A 21,918-nucleotide genomic window follows, 5' to 3' on the forward strand; every position below is an offset into this window, starting at 1 on the left:
TCCTCGTGTGACAGATACCGCACCTTCTCTTCCTGCGAACCAATTATTATTATTATTATTATTATTAACAGAGTGTCGATAAAGAGCGAACTTAAGAGCGCGTGCGTGTTTGAGCCAAGAGACCCGGCTTGATGGGAACAAAGCACGCAGCCAGCGGGAGAGGATATTAAGGCAAAAGCCTTTATTGGCTCATTGGAGCGTGATCAGATTCTGCACACAGAAAATGCTCACCGTACTGGCAAGAAAAAAATCTGTCTCCGCTGGGAATCGAACCACTATTCCTCCAAATCCCAGTCGAGCGCGCTAACCACTACACCACGCAGAGCCCGTCAAAAACAGGTGGTAATTCTGCATATACAGCGAGCCTGCCATCTCAATGGCAACGTAGGTTTTGTCACTGTGCCTTGGTGAAGGATATAATAGGGAGAGGAACACGGTAGCAGGAGGAGGAATGCGGCCTGCCACAGCCGCGCATCTTTAGCATCGGCTACTGCAGCATGTCATCGCCGCCGTGTGGAGCTGCTGCCCTCGAATAAGGCACCGAAGAAGCCGCTCTCCTGTCCTGTGCCATCTGCGGGGGTGCCTCGCCCGACTGGTGCGACTGCTGCGAACTGAGCTCCTCTCCCGAAAAATGGACAGCAGCCCCGTGATCGTGACTGCCTTCATGGCGCGTTGAGGCACTTGACCGGGTACGACCTTCCTCCCAATAAAAAATGCTAGGGGGCACTTTGGACCACTGAAGTGCGATGAGGCGAAAGCCTTTGTTTGAAACGTCGCTGATTCCTGCTTTACTATGTCTGCTTCTGTATGCTCTGTGGTGCGGTGTTCGAGGAAGCGCCAAATGAAAGGCGCAGCACGAACGCCTGGATCGGACGCCGGATGGGGTCAGCTTCGTATATGCGTGAATAGCCTGGTGAAGTCATCGGTCATCACCGGATGTGATGTCATGATCACGTCAGATTCAGTTATTAGAGATGACCGGATGTGACGTTATGATGGTGTCACATCCGGTCATGATGTCGCAATCTCGCGAAATCTCTCGATGTATGACACTTGTCGCGGATGCACGCATGCACGAGCGGACACTCGTGAATTTATAAAAGCCTTAGTCTTAAAATCCCCCCCCCCCCCCCTACCTGAAAGGGGGGGGAGGAGACACTTTCGCGAAGGGGAGAAAGGGGAGCACTTTCGCTTGCCAAGTCCTTTTCCTATCCGACAAAGGAAAGAAGAGTAAATAAATTGTCTCAAAGTGTGTCTAAAAGCAGTTGTCAAATGAACACTACAGTAGAACTAGTTCCAAATGCTTTCGCCTTATCGCTCTTAAGGTTATTATGTGCCTTATAGAATTTTCGAGGAAGAAAACACCGGCGTGTAGGAGTGTCGCAACGTTCAAATTATCCAGGGGCTTTGGCGAGAATGCGCTACAGTGCCTCTCCGTAGCGCAGGTGTGTGAATATGCGAACGCCAGGAACTTTGCCACCCTGCACCTGCAGTCAAGGTGAAACTTGACCTTGGTAGACGTGAAGCGATAGAGCTTTTCGCTCTATTACGGCTTGCGCAGAATTACTTTGGCCTTGGCTGTGGATAACGTGACTCGCGATCAGGTTTGCTGCAGAGCCACAGAAGGTGTTCCCCGACTATAAATTTTGCATCATTTCATAAGAAAGCAAGCAACATTAAAACAAGTTTCATTTTCAAGATTACGAGCGCGCACTCACGTCAAGCGAATGAGGAGAGTTTTTGTCCAAAGCATCCGTCTTCAGAACACATACGATAAGGCTTGAACTGACGCTGGTGACATTGCACAAGTTGTCTACGCCATCAACTCGAACGGATACGTGTTCATTGTCCATAAGAACATCAAAATGGTCCCCCTGAAAAAGAAGAAAACAGTGCTACAGATGTTCCCGACGTCACCACATTGACACCACACACTCTAACTTGCATGTTTCATTGTCTCGGACGTGTATACAGGCTGACTACTATGGAGCCTTGCAATTGGTTCTGTTATGTCACAATGCGGCACAGCTTCGTACGACATAATTAACATGCAAACTTATATTTAAAACTTGCGGTCGCTTAATTCTTCATTTGAAACATGAAAAACTATATTAATGATACACTGCCAACTAATTAAGCGATACGGCCTAGTCTTTGTGCGTATTGTAAATGTCCAAGACACCAAAGAAGGTCACACTCAAAAAGAAGGTGGCGGTTTTGTGCCGGCAGAACAAGAGCCCACTACAAGAGAACACTACGTCATTTTTGATCGTACAATCACTGAATCACTTTCTCCCCATTTAGGTTTAGGGTAGGCACAGGAGAGAGAAGCTAAGCGGTCAACTATGCTTATTTAGTTTCTCAACCCTCTCGCAAAAATAAAGTGCAGCAGAGCACTTTTTTGCTCCATGGTTAAGCCTTCATATGGCACTGTCATTGGGCCTCGGCACGCTTGCGATCTGTAGGTTGGAGACATTCTAAAAGAATGTGCTATACAAATTCAACTTTCAAGTGCTGTCTGAAGCCTTGACCCCAACATTATGGATAGCTGTTTGCACATGCCAATGACAGAGTCGAGGGGTTTCGACTACCTTCCTGAAAGTTTTGTGTGCTTTTTTCAGGTCTTCTATTTGAAGCTGTTTTCTCATAATGCACCCTGTACTATGTATACCAATCGGTAAGTGGGCATGGGAACCCCTCATCTTTAAATTTTTTGTTTTATTCATTTAGTTCCTGATCTTGTAGCGAGGAGTTCCACAAAGGCATCATGTCTCGACGAAATTCAATTCACAGCCCCACACACGCACATTGCGCCTGTTCACTACGAATACATCGGTGTTATTGCTGTCAAGTGCCACATATAACGGGCGATAACCTGAATAAAAACAATATTATAGCTGTTTATTAGTAAGTTTACAATAGTGTCATTCAGCATATAGAAATTTTCACAAACTGCGAAGATGAAAGGATTGATTCGAGCAGTTTCAGAAACCATCTCACTCACAGTGATCTGCACTGTGGGCTTGTTAGCACTGATGCCAACTCCTCCTTCAGGGAAGCGGTCAAAGTGTGGCGCAGGCCGGTAGACAAAGTTGAAGTGGCCGTCATGGGTGCCATCAGTACGCGCTGGTAGGCGCAAGCCATCCATTTCAAACTTGATCTGTACCAGAATTGGAAACTTGTAGGCTTCGAGCTGATTGGCACTAATAACGGTTGACTCCGCCAGCGACGCTACTGGACAATGCATCTTCAGACCACTGGGCTCAGGGCGGCAGACCTGCAGGACAATTCAGGTGTTGAAATTTCATTAAAAAAAAGAAGTTCAGTGAATAAAAAAAGTTTAGAAAAACCAAGATCTTAATGGTGTAGCATATGCTTTGACTCCACACTTGTGAACTGCACAAAATGAACAGACTCAAAGCAATCACGGCAGAATGCAAAAAAAAAAGGCCTTATTAGGCATGATACTTTCAGCTAGCGGTCTTGAAATCACGGGCGCACCGCATGTGAACTTTAACTCTTGACGAAGGACAACACGGAGACATTGGTGCGTATAAATGCAGAGATGATGCTGGAGCAGCACATGCGTCAACAGGTGTTGCCCTAGTCCCATGGTGCACAAAGCTAGCACGCGCCACGCTGCGAAATACCCAACTGGCATTGGTTAACAGCCGACCATCGGTAAACGACTCAGCAGAGCTCGGCAGCCGTTAATCTCGACTACCCAATGCAGGGCTAAACGTGAGCATTGGTTGGCTACAAATTACAGCAAGCAATCAGCAAATAGTACGTAATTAGTCGACATTAATGCTCGGCTATCAAACATGGCCTAAAGCAGGGTTATTGTTGGCTGTCCACGAGGTTAAGCCAAGTACTACCCAATAAGAAATCTATTGTGGCCCTACGTTGGGCCAACGTCGACATAAACAGAGCGACCTTGGCCAAAGATCGGGTATCAAAGTTGTGCAGAGATAGTCTTTGGCTATAGGCCTTAGACCGGCAGGCCTAGTATGCCCCATATGTCGGTCCTATGTAGGCCCGACATGGGACATACTAGGCCAACCACTAGGGTCGACATAGACAATCAGCCTGACTGGCCTAAGGCTCAAATATGGCTCAAAGGTGGGGCAGAGGCCGACCTTGCAGACAATGTCTACCCTAGCAATTCAAAACGTTGCCCAAATAGCTTCAAATGTCAGTCCATAATGTTGCCAACAAAACACACGTTTGTGAAAAAAAATTGCCGACCCTCAGAATATTCTGCAAAGCTGAAAAAAAAAATACAGGGACTCTTTAAGATAACAGTTTCAAGGAGCAGATGCCCGGCAAAGAACATAACACAAGAATTTCCATGGCGACCATCATGTCAATCGTATAAGAAACAATGCACAAAAGAAACAATGAAACAAGTCATCAGCGCTCTGCACACACACACACCTAACAAACTTTCAGCAAGCTTATACATCTGCCACATGAGGCGTTATGCTTATGGTGGCAAGAATTAAAGAAAAAAAGAGAACATGGTCATGTTGCTGATAATTTTATTCAAAAATTACCTGGAGGGAAGCTAAAGTGTCATGTACATGGCTATACACTCATTGCCAAGCTTCGATTAAACACATTGTGCATTTCTCCAAACGTAAAGCCCTTTCTTCACCGCTCTTTGGCACGCTGCCTTTTCAAGGCCTCATTCAGACGTGCCTTCGCGTTCCGACGCGCTAGCGCAGGATGTTCACCCTCCTCCATCTCGCACATGTAATCTAGCTAGGCAAGAGCCCGGGAGCTCCTGTTTATATACGTATCATCCTTCTAGCGCCCTCTACTTCATGTCATACTGACGTCACCTCACGTGACCTTGATCGTGAGTGGCAACAGGCCACTTGGTGGCCTACGTGACTAACCCGTCTCATGGCGGCCATCAGTCACGTGACCTTGACCTGGACCTTGATGTCACCTCACGTGACCTTGGCCTTGAAAGTGGTAGCGAGGCACTTGGTGGTCTGCGTTACTATACCCCAAAGTTACATGGCAACCCCCATGGTCACATGACTATGACATCACCTTGACCTTGGCTGTGGTCATGGGCCATTTGGTGGCTTACATTGCTATGCCAGTCACATGGCGGCCACCAGGTCATGTGACTTGGACCTTGACCTCGACGTCACCTCACGTGACCTTGACTGTGTTGGCCTACAGGACTGCCCCAAAGTCATGGTGACCACCAGGTCGTGACCTCGACATCGCCTTACGTGACACTGACCTTGACAGTGGTCACGGTCCAGTTGGTGGCCTACGTGGCTATGCTGCAAAGTCATATGGCAACCACCAGGTCACGTAACCTTGACGTCACTTCATGTGACCTTGGCCTTGACAGTGGTCATGGTCCACTTGGTGGCATAAACGTGACTGTCCCAAAGTCATATGGAGACCACAGAAGTTTGACCTCTAAATCTCCCTTAAGGTGGAAACTGTGCATATCCGATGGCTTGAACTACCTGCAGTAGTGAAGCTCTCGCTTCAAAAACTTCGCTTTGCCGCATTTTTGCCAACATTATGCAAACGCATTAGCTGAAAACACATGCTACATGGCCTACCTCGTGGGCAGCCAACCACGGGCCTACTTTGGGCCATGTTTGGCTGCTGAGCATTTGATGCCGCCTCATTGGAATTTATTGGCGCCAAATATTCCCAAAGTAGAGCCGTAGTTGGCTACCCACGAGGTTGGCCAAGCACTTCGAGCCAACCACATATATTGCAAATGGTAGGAAATCAGACGGCACCAAATACTCGGCAGCCAAACATGGTCCTACTGTATGAGCCATGTTTGGCTCTCTCCCCGAGCACCGCGCTTGAAAAGCATTCGCACAAACACGCGAATACACGAAGATACGTTGGGTTACATGTTGGAACAAGCCGACTGCAGAAAGCGTTGGGCGGCGGTCGGCACTGTGCTGAAAAGACTCAAAATGTCTATCGCTTGGACTAATGCTTTTGCGTCCGCTCCAGCCACCAAGTGCAACACACCCTCACGCTCTGCAGCAAACATCGTCTTCATCAAGTTCCAATTGCAACTCGTTCTCGCTGTTGTCGTCCAAATAATATAACGTGCTGTGTGCTGAACGTCATCGTCTTCATCAAGTTCCAACTGCAACATAATCTCACGCTGTGCAGTAAACATCGTCGTCTTCATGTTTCATCTGCGCCACTCCTTCATTTAACCCTGGTAAATACGCAATCACACACGCCATCTAGTGAGTGGGGCCGAGACCATGAACATAGTATCGGGTGAGTCCCCCAGGCGGTGTGGCATAGAGCAAGCCCCTCTCGCTAAAGACAGAGACCACAACTGTAGTGTTCACCACAGCGGTACCAGTACCAGACGGGCTGCCGAGACTACCAAACAATGAGGAGCCAGCTAGCCCGTTGCCAAGAAGCCAAATGCTGAATCGAGCCAATATCGAGGCGGCAGCAGCGACCGACGGGTACACTTTTGGCCAACCTATTTCCACTCTGCTTCTGTTTTCTTAGTTACGTCATTTTGGCTGGTTAATTTTTCATGCAATTACACCAACTAGCCAAAAAACGTGCTCATGACTTGGTTCAAGGATAGCCTAACCTCTACAATCTTCTTTCCTCTATCTAAATTATAACCACTCGATGCAGTCTAGAAATTTGACACCCTCTAATGAAGCATGCCTTGAAGTCCACATTTAGTATTGGTGGTACATGTAGATATAAAAACAAATATGCCACTGCACAAAATGGCGAGTGGTAGTGAATTCTCACCTTTCTAATGTGCTCAATCTCCTTGTGACGGTTAAGCGGGGTCACCCGAGTTACCATGACGGGCTTGGCAACACTGTTCAGGTTGGCGCCTCTCACCTCGACTGTAGTGTTCCCGCTGCAAAGTATGAAGGACAGTTTATATGTTTTGACCACATCCAGGTGCAGCTTGAACCTCCAGAGTGTTCAAGTAAATTGCGACAAGGACGCAATGCAGCAACAGCGCAAAGATTTTTCTGCAGACTGTGGATACCACTTACTACTAATAAAATTGTGCGTCCTGCTAAAGTTTTGTGTCACACATCACTTTCAGAGCCGATCCTTGCCACTTAGTTCAATCAGATTATAAGCAAAGCACACTGCTCGGTAAAATATAGATGATGCTTCTGCCTGGCTCAGATCTAGTTTTCATTTTATTTCTTTTTTACACGTAGCCGCATTACACGTAGCATCCAAGAAGAGCGAGACATCTACAGTGATAAAGTGACAAATCAGGCCAAGTAATCTGCGTCTAGTGACCACCCGCATCTCTGCATTGTCTAAATTTAAATGGTGTCAACAAATAACAAAGCAACGAGGACAAAAGTAGAAGCAGAAATGTCAGCTTTTGCCCGCATTCAATTCTGAATGCTAGGTGAATTATAATAGAGTCGAACGCTGAGCTAGTTGGTCACACATCTCTTGGAAGAAGGCAGCAGAGCAGGTAACAACACAAAGAGCATAAGAAGCGTAGTCCTTGTGTTTGTGTGTGCTTCTTATGCTTCGTGTTGTTACTTGCTCTGCTGCCTTCTTCCAAGAACTAGGTGAATTATTATTTACGTCCGATTTACAATTCATCACTGCAAAAGAACTTCACAGTTCCCCATCCAACTTTGGAGCGCGTTGCAGTACGTAATGCGTGTCGCGCAATAAATGATGTTGAACTTTGCATTGCAGCATGCATGCATGGACTGCACAGTGGCATGTGGCGATCGCACACAATGCATGCTGCTTACCTGAACGTTGCCGTCTTGGGTGAAATATCGTCGATTACGGGATTCGGTTTGTAGGTGAACACTGAGTCGAGGTTGTCCGCCGAAATAAAGGGAACATCAGCATCATCTATGGACAGCTTGACTTGCAAATTCTCGTTAAGCGCACTTTCCGGCCCTGCGCTCGTTGAACACTCCAGGTACGTCCTGTTGATCCTGTTGAAATAAAATACTAAAAGTAATTAATAATAATGCAATGAACTCTTGGGCGATGAATACTTTCATCAATGATAAATGGCCAGCTAAAAACGCAATGACGTGCCATGACACTGAATTTGGAACACTACCTTATTGAAATTTAATCCGGTGCTGCAGGCTATGGTGCTTCTCAGGGCGCGTGGCGAGTGCAGCTTTCAACGTTTAATATGACATTGAATGCCGTATGATAAGACAAATATTTTGCTGTAAAAAAATGGATAATCGCAAGTGCGCCTGATCAAGACTTCGTCCGGATAGATAACCTAACATTGATTTCCAGCTGTTTAGGAGCTTTGCATAAAAAGAAATATTTGGAGAATAAAATGAACTGCTGCTGTAATTAATGAATTATGATGAACGAACCATTAATCCTAATATCTGTTATACCTTAGGCATACCGTAATAGACAGGCTTTATATAATATTTCGAGCAGTGTCCCTGTACATGCTCCCGCAGCATGTACAGGAACATCAATTTCAAGAACACTGAGTAACCTCTAGTGTGCAGTACCATGGCAGAATGCGAGCGAAAGTGACTGCCATCTCGAGCTCAGTGGCAGTATAGATTGATTTCGTTTCGTTTAAAATGTTTAATACAGACCGAATGAGGCTGTGCATGAGGGAAGCCGTAGTGGAGGGCTCCGCAAGTTTCGACCACCTGGGGTCCTTTAATGCGTACCCATATCAAACAGTACACGGGCGCCTTGCTTTCCGCTTCCATCGAAGAGTGGCCGCAGTGACCGAAATTCAAACCACATCCTCGGGTCCATCAGTCCAGCGGTCGTAACCACTGAGCCACCGCGGCGACATGCAGGTAACTCACAGGATTTGAGCCAACGCCATTAGTGGCTGCGCAAATCACAGCAACTGGAATTATACTCGACTCATACGCGTAAATCGCCTAAATGCGCTCTTTGGATGCCATGCGATGCAAACCTCAATATACTGATACTGAAGCAAAAAGTGGCTTTTTTATTTATTTTTTGAGGAGATCCGAAGTCTATTCCTTACTTATAAATGTGGCACTCAGTCTCCGCGCCGATTACCACGGTCTGCTGCGATCCTATGTCGAGGTTGACACCGTAGAGAGTGATGTTGGTCCCCCCAACTAAAGGTCCAAAACTCGGCTCCAAGCCTGTAAAAGTTGCAACCTGGAAAATGAAAAGGCCATGATTGAAGGCACTTCAGGAAGACGTGGTAACATTTTCTTTCTCAACATATGTCAGGCAAAGCCGATCAGCTCTCGTTCAAATAAAACTGCGCAAGATGTTAATGAGAAACAGCGCGAAAATGATGACGAGACCACACAGCGCCTGTGTTTTGCGGTCTCTTCCTCATTTTTGCACTGTTTTTTATTAACGTCTATTATGCACCAACTATATAGCACGCCAACATGCTCGCTTGGGGGAAAGGTGTACCTGAAAAAAGAGGACTCTTCACGTGAATACATCCGCAGCATATTGCAAAATTTGATGTGTACATTAACATACTGTCTTTGTGCTGCATGCTTCATAGTGTAAATCACTGTAGCGTCTTTTGCCAACTAAACAGCTTTAACTCTGAGTTCAGTGCTGCCGTTAGCCATTAACTGCTTCATATGAATTTTCCTTTTGGATCAGTTTTCGCACAAGCAGTGAATAACCATACAAATATTCGATTCGTATTCGGTTAGTTTATAGAATGACTATTCATATTCGATTCGGTTTCGAAAACGTACTATATAAATCATTTTGAAGTGAATTTCGGATCGTCGATGCATTCGGTAGCTTCTATACTTATAGCATACAATCGCCACTGAAGCATGTGGCAGACAAAAGCGCTCACCTCGTATTCGAAGCCAGACGCAATTAAACGGCTATCCGAGATGTCATATTCCTTCTTGTCGTCCCAGTGTGTGTCATTCACAGATATCCTGATGTCCACTTTGGTACCATGCTGACCAGGAGGAGTCCTGCACTGCACTCTGCAAGAGAGAAGAAAATGATTATCGTGCAATTTGAAAAACTTTCGACTAACAGGTCAAAGTTTTCAAGCACGCAATGCTTGCAGCTCCCATTGTGGGCGTGCCGTGGGTAGCCTTGGCTCGAGAACGTGGGGAAAACCAAAACGAATTTTCGCGAAACTTTCCAGCTGTCCCCTGGTGTCTACGTGCTGCGCTGCCGCCGGAGCAGCACAGTGACTCCCGTCACAGAGCCTAAAAATATATTGGCTAATATCCACACAGTATCATTTAATGTCTCATCAATGTTGTGTGTGGACATGCTGCGGGCATTATATGGGTGCTCACACATGTCAAAATGGATATTTTATGGATGTTATATCAATATAATATTAACTTTTGTAAACATCATGCGAACATCAGATATCTAGTGGTGGATGTCCATTGAATATGAGATGGTTTCCAGGCCAGTATCTGTCACACTTGTTCTTTGGACACTTGACCACGCCGTAAGGGAAGGGAGGAAGATGGGAGGGAAGGAGAAAGAGGAGCCGTACTGGGGGGAACGCCGGCCACCTGGGGTTCTTTAATGTGCACTGACATCGCACAGCACACGGACGCCTCACCATTCCTCCTCCATCGAAACGCAGCCGGCGGCGGTAGGGATCGAGCCCGGGTACTCCGGCACAGTAGTCGGACGTCTTACCACTGCACCACCGCGGTGGGGCTTAAAGTGTTTGTAGGATGATAGTTCATCCATAATGATACGTTAATTTTCTTCGGTCATAACAGAGTTTCACAATCTACTATGAAAGAGCATTAAAATGCCCAAAAGAAGCAATAACTGTCACACTCCCCTCGCGTGTCAAGTCTTAGCCAGAAGCTTTCGCCTCATGGCTTCGTGCCCCACCACAACACTCCACTCTTTCTCATCCCCTTTCCTCACCCCTACCAGAGAGGCCTGGGAGGAGTATACCTGCTCTGCTGCTCTATCTTGGAAGCTCAATGCTCCTTGATGGCCCGCGCCCGGGCAGCGGACATCTCCAATGGCGTCCTGGGCTCGGGACTGCTACTCAGGCGTTAAGCGAAAAACCAAAATAATTACTTCATAAATAAAATGTTTGTTCCTTCTACTGTAAGCAGCGGTCGAAATCAGACATCTCAAAGAATATTTCGCCGTACGTGATAGGTGCTTGCCTGGGGGTAAAGAATCTTCCATGGTTCAAGAGCAATATTTCAATTTCGAAGCACTATCTGAATTAAACTAAAGAGACAGCTGTTGCAACGATGCGGTGAAGCAGCCCACCCAGTAAAAAAATTCAATGGGTCCAATTGGGAATTTCCCAATTGAAATGAATTGGTCAAAAACCAATTGTGTTATCGCCACCCATTGGGCTTGACCATTTGATATGAATTGGTGCTCCCAGTTAGAAATAATTGGTCACCTATGAAGACCAAATGGTTCACCAATTGAACTCAAATGGCATACCCATTGAGCCCAAATAGTTTGAACTCACATAGCTGAAAAAAAAAAAAAAGAATGGAGATGCAATTTCAATGTTTTCTGTCCAGAAGTTATAGGGGAGCCGACTTTTATACAAGTGGAATGAAATTACAATTTTTTACAGAATTCGTGAGAGACAAGCAAGCATTACATACACGGAACACAGATTCAATGTATATATCCACAGGTTGCAGACTTATATACTCCAATTTTTTTAACAGTGCTGCTGGGACTAGTAACACATTTTTGTTATTCAGAGCTAACTTATTTAATTATGCCTGCACTTACAGTGAACGCGATATTATCAATTAATAAGATTAAGCGGCATATACTTTTTATAAGAACTTGAATTTTTCACTGTTGTCTCTTTACAGAGGTACGTATATCTGTGCACATCTCAGTCAAGGATATCACTGATGACTTTCCCAGTTGGGAATGCTTGCTTAGGACCAATTAGAACCAATGGGAAGCCCAATTCGTTTCAAATGGGTTTATTCAATCCCAATTGGGATTCTTCAGCCCCAATCGGGACGCCCAATTGGTTTCTTCATTCCCAATTCGGAGTCACGAAAACAACTGGGCGTCCCAATTGGGACTGAAGAAACCAGCTGGGCTTCCCAATTGGGAGTGAAGAAACCAGTTTGGTTGGACAGTACCCATTGGACAAACCATTTGGGATTGGCAGAACCAATTCAATCGGACTGGTCTTCCCAATTGGACCCACTGATATTTTTTCGCCTTGGCAGCCAATTAACTTGTCCCTTTCTCACAAAAGGGAAGAGCAACAGTGACTCTGTGAGGCTTTGTAGCTTTCAGTGTTACCAGCCCAACATATCGAAATACCCGTATGCAGCGTACTACTTTCAAGGTCCATCTGCAGCAGTACGAAGACAGCGGACACATAGGGAAAAAAGAGATGCGACCCTTGCTTAGGAGGGGAGTAAGGGAGCATGGGTGCGAGGGGAAAGATAGCGAAAGTGTAAGGTTATCATCCGTCGCTCGTAACTTTGAGGGGCTGTTCGCGCCACAGACACCCTCTACGCTCCTACTTGGGCTTTTCTCCTCGCATTTCATCGGTGCACACATAGAGAGCGGACCATCCACATCGTCTTGGTCTGCGGATGGGAACCTTCGCCACATTCTCTAAAAGCCGCAGCTCTTCTACCGCGCGCGGCGGCGAGTCCCCTGCACCCTAAACACCGGGTTAACATGTGTGATGTTTTGGAAAAGAAAAATGTGATTGATTCCGCCGGCAACGCGACAGCAACTGCCAAAATCCGGTTCGTAACACTCGGTGACCCGAGTGTTACGCGCCAACGAGAGCATTAATGTGAGTGGATTCCAACCACAAACACTGGAGTGGCGGCCCTGCCGGAGCTCTAGGTGCAATGTGAAGAGGCTCCTGTGGCCCTTGCAGCAGAGTTCGTGCTTCTGCATTATCACACCTTTGTGGCTATGTGCAATGCATTACTATCAACGATCTGACCTATGCACACTTATGCTCGTCACATTTTGTCCAAATGAAACTCATTTACATCATGGCTACTTTATTGAACACCTGCAAGGCGACAAAACGTATGTCTTACATCGAAAGCTGGGTTTCAAAGCGGGAAAAAATCGTCCGCTTCAAAACAAGGTTATACTATACACTATGCTTTGTGCATATCTTGGCTCCAGCCGCTTCCGTCGCTCGTTGCCAATAGAACACTGGCAACCTTTGCTTCCTTTAGGCCCGCAAGCAAAGGCCAGAAAAGATTGACATTCCAACTCAGTGCCAGAAAAAAAATACCCAAATGTAGCACATTGAAGGGTGAGCTTGTGAGAGGTACTTACAGCGTGAAATTCCAATGAAATATAGAGCACTCGCGGTCACCCACGGTGATCTGAATGCTGCTGTCAGTTCCACGGTCCTGCGCTCCGAAGTTGTCACCTTGGAATGTGAGCAGGGTTCCACCAGTCGAGGGACCCTTGGCAGGAGACACCTGCAGAAGAATGCCGTAGACAGCGGTTCGATGCCCTTCATCAAGCCTTGACTACAAGCTGTACCTAATGTCCCGGGTCGGCGCATTGAAAGCGTACACAAGTACATGCACCGCCATAGAGACTCATCTATATATGGGTGACCAGCCCATGGGACGAGATGTCATATAAAATATCAAATGGACGCTAAGGACAACTCAATCCCATAATTGGCCTCAGAGCTAATTGATTCTCTGGCTCCTCCTGGCAGCGTTGACGCTTGTCCGGCAGCAAAAGACCACTTTTATTGGCGCGAAAAAAACTAAATACAAAAGTCTTCTACCGGTGATTGCAAACCCTTATGTCTTTGCCAAAACGTACAAGTTGCTGCCGTTTGGAGCTGAATAACGGCGAAGCGTAGCCTCCGAGAGCCACTCCGAAAAACCTGTGTGAACGCTTGAGAAATTGGCCGTTGACTGCGACATATGTATTTCAGTTTTGGTATTTTCTAGCTTTATGGAAGCTGTTTCGGTGTTTCGGGTACTGGTGTTCTCGATGCGACTCAAACATGACACATTGTCGGTACAGGCCAACTTCTATTTATCCTCACTGTCCCTTTGAAGAGACACCAAGAATAAGACCATCTAGAATTGTTCTAGGAAAAATGGTTTCTGTGACTCTCTGGCTAAGCTGCTATTTCGCCCACATCAAAAGGCGCGTTTATTGAGGAGGAAATTGGATTTAAATATTAATACGAAAGAATTTATTGGCTCGCAAGCGTGCGGATAGACTGCAAAAATCGTGCCACTGTTAAGAATTGAACCACCATCATTCCGCTTCTAAGCTGAGCGCGCAAAATATATTAAAGGGACAATAAATATACCCAAATATGCTATCAAAATCTAATAAACGGCATTTCGTGACATTGTCGCCGCATATCCAGCAGCAAAAAATCGAATTACTGCAGAGATATTGTTAAAAGAAGTTTTTTCTTTTTTTTTTTTTTTTTGTTCCCGCCGGTCGAATTCAAACATGTTTTCTCCTACTACGTATTAGGGTAGAATGACTCACACTATGACGCAAGAGGAGACTCCGTGATTACCGGCGCGCGGAGAGGAAGTTGAGCCGGTGCGGCCCGCGGCGTCGACCGGTTTGCACCCCTTAGGGGCCAACATGGCAACAGCGTACTCGCAATCGACCATAGGCTCACAATAAGTGCCGGCCACAGCCGAAATAAATAAAACGATGAAGAGAGTAATTTACCGAGCGATTGGCCCATGAAAGAAAAAAAAAAAACATGGAGCGCTTGTAATGCATAATACTTTAAGTGTTTCTCAAGCTTTTGCGCTCCTTCTTGCACTGCGCATAAACAAACCGAGCCCTCGTTCATCGCAACGCTTCCCGAAATGTTTATATACAAATAAGGTTTAGTTACCAGCAAAATAGTATCCTCGTTGCTGCGCTTGCCAGTTTCGAAGCTTCGTCGCACTTTTTTTCCTTGAAGGTTTGTGCTACAGGTCCGTGTTCAGCGAAAATTACGTCCACGGTAGCTAGAGTATGACCGAAGAGCCGGTACTCCTAAATTTGCCAGCGCTGTGAAATTCCACATGTTAAAATAATTCCAGTGCACAATATAGTGCGCATAGGCATCCAGAACATTAGTTGCAAGTCGTGAGGACAGGCAGCATGCTCTGATCGTCAAGAAGTTGTAACTTTTAGACTGGCAGCAATGGATTGTACACCTCGAAACATGAAGTTAATGAAGTTCCATTATAAATGCGGCTGTGCCATAACATGCAGAAATATTTTCCAACTTCCCATGTTTCGGTGTGGCCGAATGGTTAGCCCGGAACGGTACGGAGCAGGAAGTAGTGAGTTCGAATCCCGCTGTTGCTTTTTTCTTCTACAAATTGATTTTTTTAGCTTTTTTTAATGCATTTGTGGTGCTTCGTTGTTCTTTAGTTTTTACTTTTTATCCGAGACCCTTTTTTCGCCGGGCGACCGGCGCAATAGGCAAGGATGCAATAGGGGAACAATGACATTTGGAGTAAGATCGACGCGCTATCCTTTGTATGAGCGGCAGTATGCCCCTTTTGTTTACGATGCCTACAAATAGCACGTTGAAGCTCTTGTTGCCGTATTATGTGAGTCAGATGTGCCATGATTTAGTGAACAATTGAATGATAATGCGTTTTTCGTTCGGCACTTATAGCATATGTGTACTTTTCGTGGCGTACGTAGCTGCAGTCGAGCGGTCAAGTCAGGGTTAGCGGGAGCTCGCAGTCGAAGCGGCGACGGCGGCGATATGTTGGCTCAGAAGTGTGAACGAAGGAGCGTGTCGGCGGCAGCGGATTTCACTCGCTCGCTCCGCCGAATGCTCAAGTGTGAATAAGCCAGGCGCATCTGCTGCTCCGAGCTCGTATTTCAGGCGCCGCAAATCCAAAACTAATAAATTATCCGAGCACGCACGAAGTGCCTGAGCCGGAACATAACCGAAACTGAAGTGGCGCCTCCAAGTATACTTATTGTATTTGCCTTGCAACGTTTACGTTGTCTTTTCGCTGTCGTTTACGTATGATAAAAGCCTGTTATCATATTCGAGACAAAACCTACTACCGCATTCAAACGGGCAACGCAATTCGCATTTGTCAGCCTCCGGGATCCCTTGCGCGTCACGTGATTTGTAGTTGCGAGTCTCGGCCGTTTCGGCTGTGGCGGCGATACCTGTATTTCTGTTCTCCCTCTTTACTACCTTATAACAACTCTGTTTTCAGTAAGAGTGGATTTTTTGTAATCAGGAATTGGCATTCTATCGATGCAAGCCCACTTCATTTTTCTCTTTAGTGTCCATTTACGAGCGCGTGTGTAATACCTCTGTCACACGAGCAGATTTAATGTCATTCGAATCGAATGTCATTCGGTTTCTTTCGATGCTACACGGTAAAATATAATGTCATTCGCAAATGGTGGCAATTACGATCAGCTATAAAAAAATGCTGCACTTAAGGAACATCACTGCGCATAAAAGGCGTTTGAAATCACTGTGTAACAAAGCTGATCAAAACATTTCTGTACGATAATTCAAGCGAAAAACATTACTTTTGGCTGTGCTGTAGCAGTTTAGCCATAAAAATCCAAGCCAAGTATCGAGTCGCCCACAAATCCGATAAATGTAAACAAACAATATGGCTCAACACAGCGGAGCTCGGATACAGAGTGCGGAGACGCACGGAGACACGTAGAGCATGCAATCGGCGTCCAAACTATGAGGCGCTCAGTCAAAACTTTAAATAGTTCCGAGATAAATATACGGGGAGATGTGGCTACCAAGGAACACAGAGCCCAAAATGATCGTGAGTCGCTGCCATGACTGGACCACTGCTGTGACCGAGAGTAATGCCGTTCAGCGAGAGCCTGTAGTGCTAATTAAAAGACCTAAATTAACAGGTTTTAAAACAAAACTTTAGAAATATAATTTGTAAATTTCACTGTGGGCAGAATATGTTGTTGCGTTACTTGTTTCTGCTGCATATCTGGCGTCAAGAGTACACATTCGGTTCGCGATCGAAAGCGAATGAGTTCCCCATACTCATTCGATGAAGAATGTCATTCGAACCTAATGACATTAAATTTTCTCGTGTAGCACGGGAATAATGACATTAGATGCTAATGTCATTCCATACGAATGACATTAAATTTGCTCGTGTGACAGGGGTATAATACCCCCTGTCTAGAGTATACGGACGCCGGAGGGTGCTGAGACAAAGGACATTTTGCACCAAGAAAAAAAATGTACAAAAAAATGCAGCAGTGTAATTGGTAGCTGTAAAAGAAATGATTTCTGATGAACCTAAGCACACTTAGTGCACCCCTGGAAATGTTTTTCCCGCCACGCGATTCAAGCTTCTGACTGCCATACTGGAAATAACACCATTACAACCATTTTGATTTTATGGTGGTGATGCCTATTCTCAGAGTTGAGAAGGAGAGAAAAAAATTTCACCAAAAAATTTGCTGTGGTTTAGCTTGTGGTTAAACCTGGAGTTACACGAGAGCTACATCTGTATGGCTACGCTTAAGGTTCGGCTTGAAATTAAAGATATGGCTTTTGCACATAGTAGTTGTGGCTGTAGGAAGAAAGAAAAGAAAATGCACGGGCCTGCTACTGGCTCTGTATCTCAGCCACCTCCGCTGCCTCGTGCGGACAGAAGAGAAAATAGACAAGAAAAAAGAAAGAAGAGGGAGAGAAAGACGCGCGCCGCAACAACAGCCGTCGTCCACCACCACCGAAGCGGTGAAATGACGGCCTACAATAGATAAAAATCACTGGCAGGCTAGCCCCCGCCGCAAGCGGCGGTGACCTACTTGTCCCAGCCCCATCAGGGCAAGGATCAGTCACCCTTTCAACATAGTAGTTTACTCTACGATTTCAGCCTTATTTATGCCAAAGGGCAAGGATCAGTCACCCTTTCAACATAGTAGTTTACTCTACGGTTTCAGCCTTATTTATGCCAAAGGGAGCCCTGTAGTCCACTAAAGTACGATAAGGCAAACGCGTCTGTCGCGCGGTGGTGAAGCCCTCCACTATGGCACCTATTTCCATTTTCACTCCCACTTTCCTCCTTTTCCTTACGACTCGGTTAAGGTGTCCGCGGAGAATAGTGACAGATACTGCGCCTTTTCTTTCTTGTAAACCAATTTGAAACGCCGCTGATGCCTGCTGCTCTGAGCCTGCTTCTATATGCTGTGTGGTGCGGCGTTCGAGGAAGCGCCAGATGAAAGGCGCTGTACGGTAGCCTGGATCGAACGCCCGGCGGGGTCAGCTTCGAATACGCGTGAATCGCATGGCGACGTCATCACCAGTCGTGGCGTGATGACCGGATGTGACGTCATTAAAGGTCAACTCCGGCCATTTTTCGACCGTATTGAGTAAATGATTGATTTATATCGCTGAAAGCTTGGTCATAACAGTACGTACGCGATTACATATTTTTACAATACGCTAGCAATAATTCTAAATAAGCAAAAAACTTGAATGAAAATTGAAAATTCCGCGCGCGGCCCGGAGAGCACTGCCTTGCGTGACGTCACTTGATGACGACACAGGCGTGCAGCCGCGCCACACGCACCCGCTGCCGTTCTGCGGAGGTGTGCGAACGTCAATCAATCGCTGTCGCGTACGGCACTATGTGAAACATACCATGTGATGTCGGTGACTCGCACTCGATGTCTTCGGACAGGGACAGCTAGGACTATATATAGTCATTCAAATGCAATTTTAAAAAAAGCAATATTTGGCATACATGGCCAATGAGGGTAGAACGAGCGAGCTATCTTGAATGCAGCTAAATTATTGCCGTATGAAGCATTAATTCCTCAGAATTTTAATCCATTTATGCACTCACAAATCCCGATGCAAGCGGCCGGCATGTATCGTTAATATAAATTCCAAATTTTTTTTTCCCTCAATACTGACCCTAAATCCACCTTGCTGCGAATGAGATTATTGTCCACAGCTGCAATACGCCTCCCACGTGGAAAATTTAATGTCATTGCTACCGAATAACATTTGTTCAATGTAATTTTTTTTCTACGCGCTGCTACACGACCAAAACAATGCCTTTTGCAAATAATGGCCATTGCGATGGATAAATATTGGAGCGCACACAAAATTTAATAGGTCTTCGATATGTTACGAAAATTATTGCGTTCTGAGCGAAAGCAGCTTTCAAATTCCCGTTGATGTCTTATATGCCATACGTAACCAACCTGTTGATAACGACTATTCATTACGAAGCTCAGCGGTGGTGTAGCCGTTTGTTTACGGAAGGGTACGGAAGGTGCGCCAAGCCCGGGTTCAAAATTTTATAGCGCACGAGCTGGCAATGCAGTTTCAACTACGTGCACTTCGCACACTATTCGCCGCGAGATCGACCTAGAGGTGGCGCCACCGTCACTCCGGTAATGTGGATCGGCAGCCGGCGGCGCTCGCAGAAACGCACGCTGCGTAGGTCTGCTTCCGAGTTTACGGCGGGTTTGTTGGCGATGAAAACGTGTCTTCTGCAGTATTTCTGCAATATTGCAGAAAAAAATCCAAGGATTTCGCCAATGCAGCAGAAGAAGCGCGGATTTTAAGAAAACAAAGCACGCAACCACCAGTCTTCTGGATTTACTTTACACGTTTCTTGCGCTGTACCGCGCTCACGCGCCTAATGCTTGGGCCTGCCTAATGACAGCTTTGTTTTTCTTATCGACTTTTAAATAGTTTGCGCGTGTCTCATGCGAGTGAGACCGGCAAATTTAGTGTTAAGCCCACGCAGATACAAGGTTCGTGCTCTGACCTGCAGTACTTTAGATTGAATCGAGAAAGCCTGATTCATTATATCGTACTTGACTCGAGAATTAAGCAGGTTAAATGTAGCACTGGCAGCGTACTGCATAGCGAGTTGCTTTAGACTGAGTGCACATAAACTCTGGCCCAGACAAACACGCACAAGTATTCGCCAAAAATGAGATCACGCCGACACTATACAGGACACCTCCGCACAGGAAAGCTGATTGTTCACGTGTACAGCGCTGAGTGGATTGAATTTGCCGAGATGCTTTTTTTCCTGAAACCGAGGAAAGTATAAGGGATTTCTGATGTGTCCGATGTTAATATATAATGGTAAATTAGTAGTGTAAATATTTTGTTTTGCAATGCTAATAAATTTCACCGTGTGAGAGAACTTTTACACACTTGACAGAATTTACAATAATCAGCGATTAATTTTCAGTAACGTTAAAGTGCAAGCTACCAAATACTCGCTGCGAAGACATCGTTATAAACTGCGTATCTGTCATGTTCTGGGAAGCAATTTTAAAGGCTGAAAATTTCTTTATCACTAATTATTTAGCAGTGGCTAAATCTAATGCGAAGTAAAATATTAGGGTAGCTTCCAAAACAGGTGCCGGATATAAAACTATTTCAAAAGAAATGAAGGTCGTCTTATAATGCGACTATAAAAATATTTATTCCCGAACTAAACACTGATATTTAAGCCCGCATGAAGCTGTTTTACTCCCCTTGTCAGAAACGACGAGTTTTCTCGGAAGACAGCACTTGGACGAAAAGGGATTATAATTATTATAATAGGCCACCAGTAAAGTATATTATTCTAGGTGTATTATGTAATATTTAGTGTAACAATTAGGTGCAGGGAAGATGTTTCTCAAACATTCGAGCATTCCTCTAAGGCAAAATGTGCTCACTACCACTTTTACGGATGCAGAGAAACTTTCAACAGCAAAAAAAAGATATTGGCCCGGATTTAACACATGAAAGCGGCATCGGCTATGACGGATGATTGCAGAGGCTGGTTTTGGTGTCGTTTTTTTTTTATTAGTTATAGTGCAGTCAAATCCCACAGCAGAGGAGCGCCTTTCGAAACGGTCATGATTGAATCCCTCGTTCTCGAAATCAGCAGTCGAGGCCCTTATCATTGAGACACCGCGACAGAGGTTTAATAGCAAAAAAAAAAAAAAAAAAAAAAAAAAAAAAACACACACACAATTCTATCGTGCATACAGAAGGCATAGTAGGCATAGAGTGGTCAGTTCAAACTGCATTCTGCTATATGAAGCAGTCTGCGGTGGTATATGTTTTAGTAGCTGCGGTATTCCAAACAGAAACAGGAATACGCGATTTCTGAGCGTTTGCATTAACTTTTACTGACGGCAGCGACCTGTTTTGCTTTTACACGGCGCTAACGACAGTACCACTTCGTTTGATACACTGCGTGTCAAAGGATCTCAAGCGCCGAAGACCGCGATGGATGATGTCCTTATCCAAGCATGACATACTCGATGCGGACAAGTTTTTTTTTTAATGAAGCGTGGGGGTTATAGACTGTTCATATTTCTTTTGCAAGAGGCATATAGGCAACCAAAACAGCACAGGAACCGCGAAACAAACAAAAAAACTCCTGTACACGCCGCGTGCGCGTGCGTAAATCACTGCGGGCTGGCACGCGACGCGAAAACGCATCCACACTGAGTAGGTTTCGCCGCTGAGCCGCAAGGTGGCGACTCTGCTCGATCTCGAGGCCAATACTCCGTTTCATACATCAAGTGCAACACTACCAAAGCTACAGCTCTTGTTTGCGCTCTCCGCATCCGCGATAAAAAATAGTGCCTGCTCTTGACGAGAGAAAATAATAGTTGCTTTGTCTGCAAGCTTAATATATTTTACATTTGGCATCAACTTCATAAAAAGCACCCTTTTTAGGGAGAAAAGGTCGGATTCGGCTAATTTCTATGTTTTTTTATGTAGTTTTTGTTCGTGCCGCGTTTTGCTGCCCCGCAACCTTGCCAGCTGTGCCACCAGACGGCGCTGGCTGTGCCCTCCGCGCTGCGCATCTCTTTTTGAGAAAATGGTTCTTTGGTGCGCATTTTTTCTATAAGATCCGCTCTGTGAAGATGTCTAAGCATGCGAAGCATGTTATTGCAAACGTGTATGCTCGGAAT

The 21,918-nt window shown here is 45.6% G+C and overlaps 1 protein-coding gene across 4 annotated transcripts in view; it reads right to left on the minus strand.

The window, feature by feature from the left end:
• Positions 1 to 21,918, minus strand: part of LOC146208611 (hepatocyte growth factor receptor-like) — a 76,816-nt gene that overhangs the window by 19,290 nt on the left and 35,608 nt on the right. For all 4 annotated transcript variants that reach the window (XM_084595340.1, XM_084595343.1, XM_084595341.1 and 1 more), the window contains exons 6-12: positions 13,288 to 13,436; positions 9,836 to 9,974; positions 9,023 to 9,162; positions 7,779 to 7,970; positions 6,787 to 6,901; positions 3,005 to 3,277; positions 1,719 to 1,874 (exon numbers count right to left, since the gene is read on the minus strand). In XM_084595340.1, coding sequence (XP_084451466.1) covers positions 1,719 to 1,874; positions 3,005 to 3,277; positions 6,787 to 6,901; positions 7,779 to 7,970; positions 9,023 to 9,162; positions 9,836 to 9,974; positions 13,288 to 13,436 — 1,164 coding nt within the window. The remainder of the gene's footprint in view (positions 1 to 1,718; positions 1,875 to 3,004; positions 3,278 to 6,786; positions 6,902 to 7,778; positions 7,971 to 9,022; positions 9,163 to 9,835; positions 9,975 to 13,287; positions 13,437 to 21,918) is intronic.

This window comes from Amblyomma maculatum, chromosome 1 (genome assembly GCF_055883805.1).
Source record: "Amblyomma maculatum isolate TAMU_Amacu chromosome 1, ASM5588380v1, whole genome shotgun sequence".
Lineage (NCBI taxonomy): Eukaryota > Metazoa > Arthropoda > Arachnida > Ixodida > Ixodidae > Amblyomma > Amblyomma maculatum.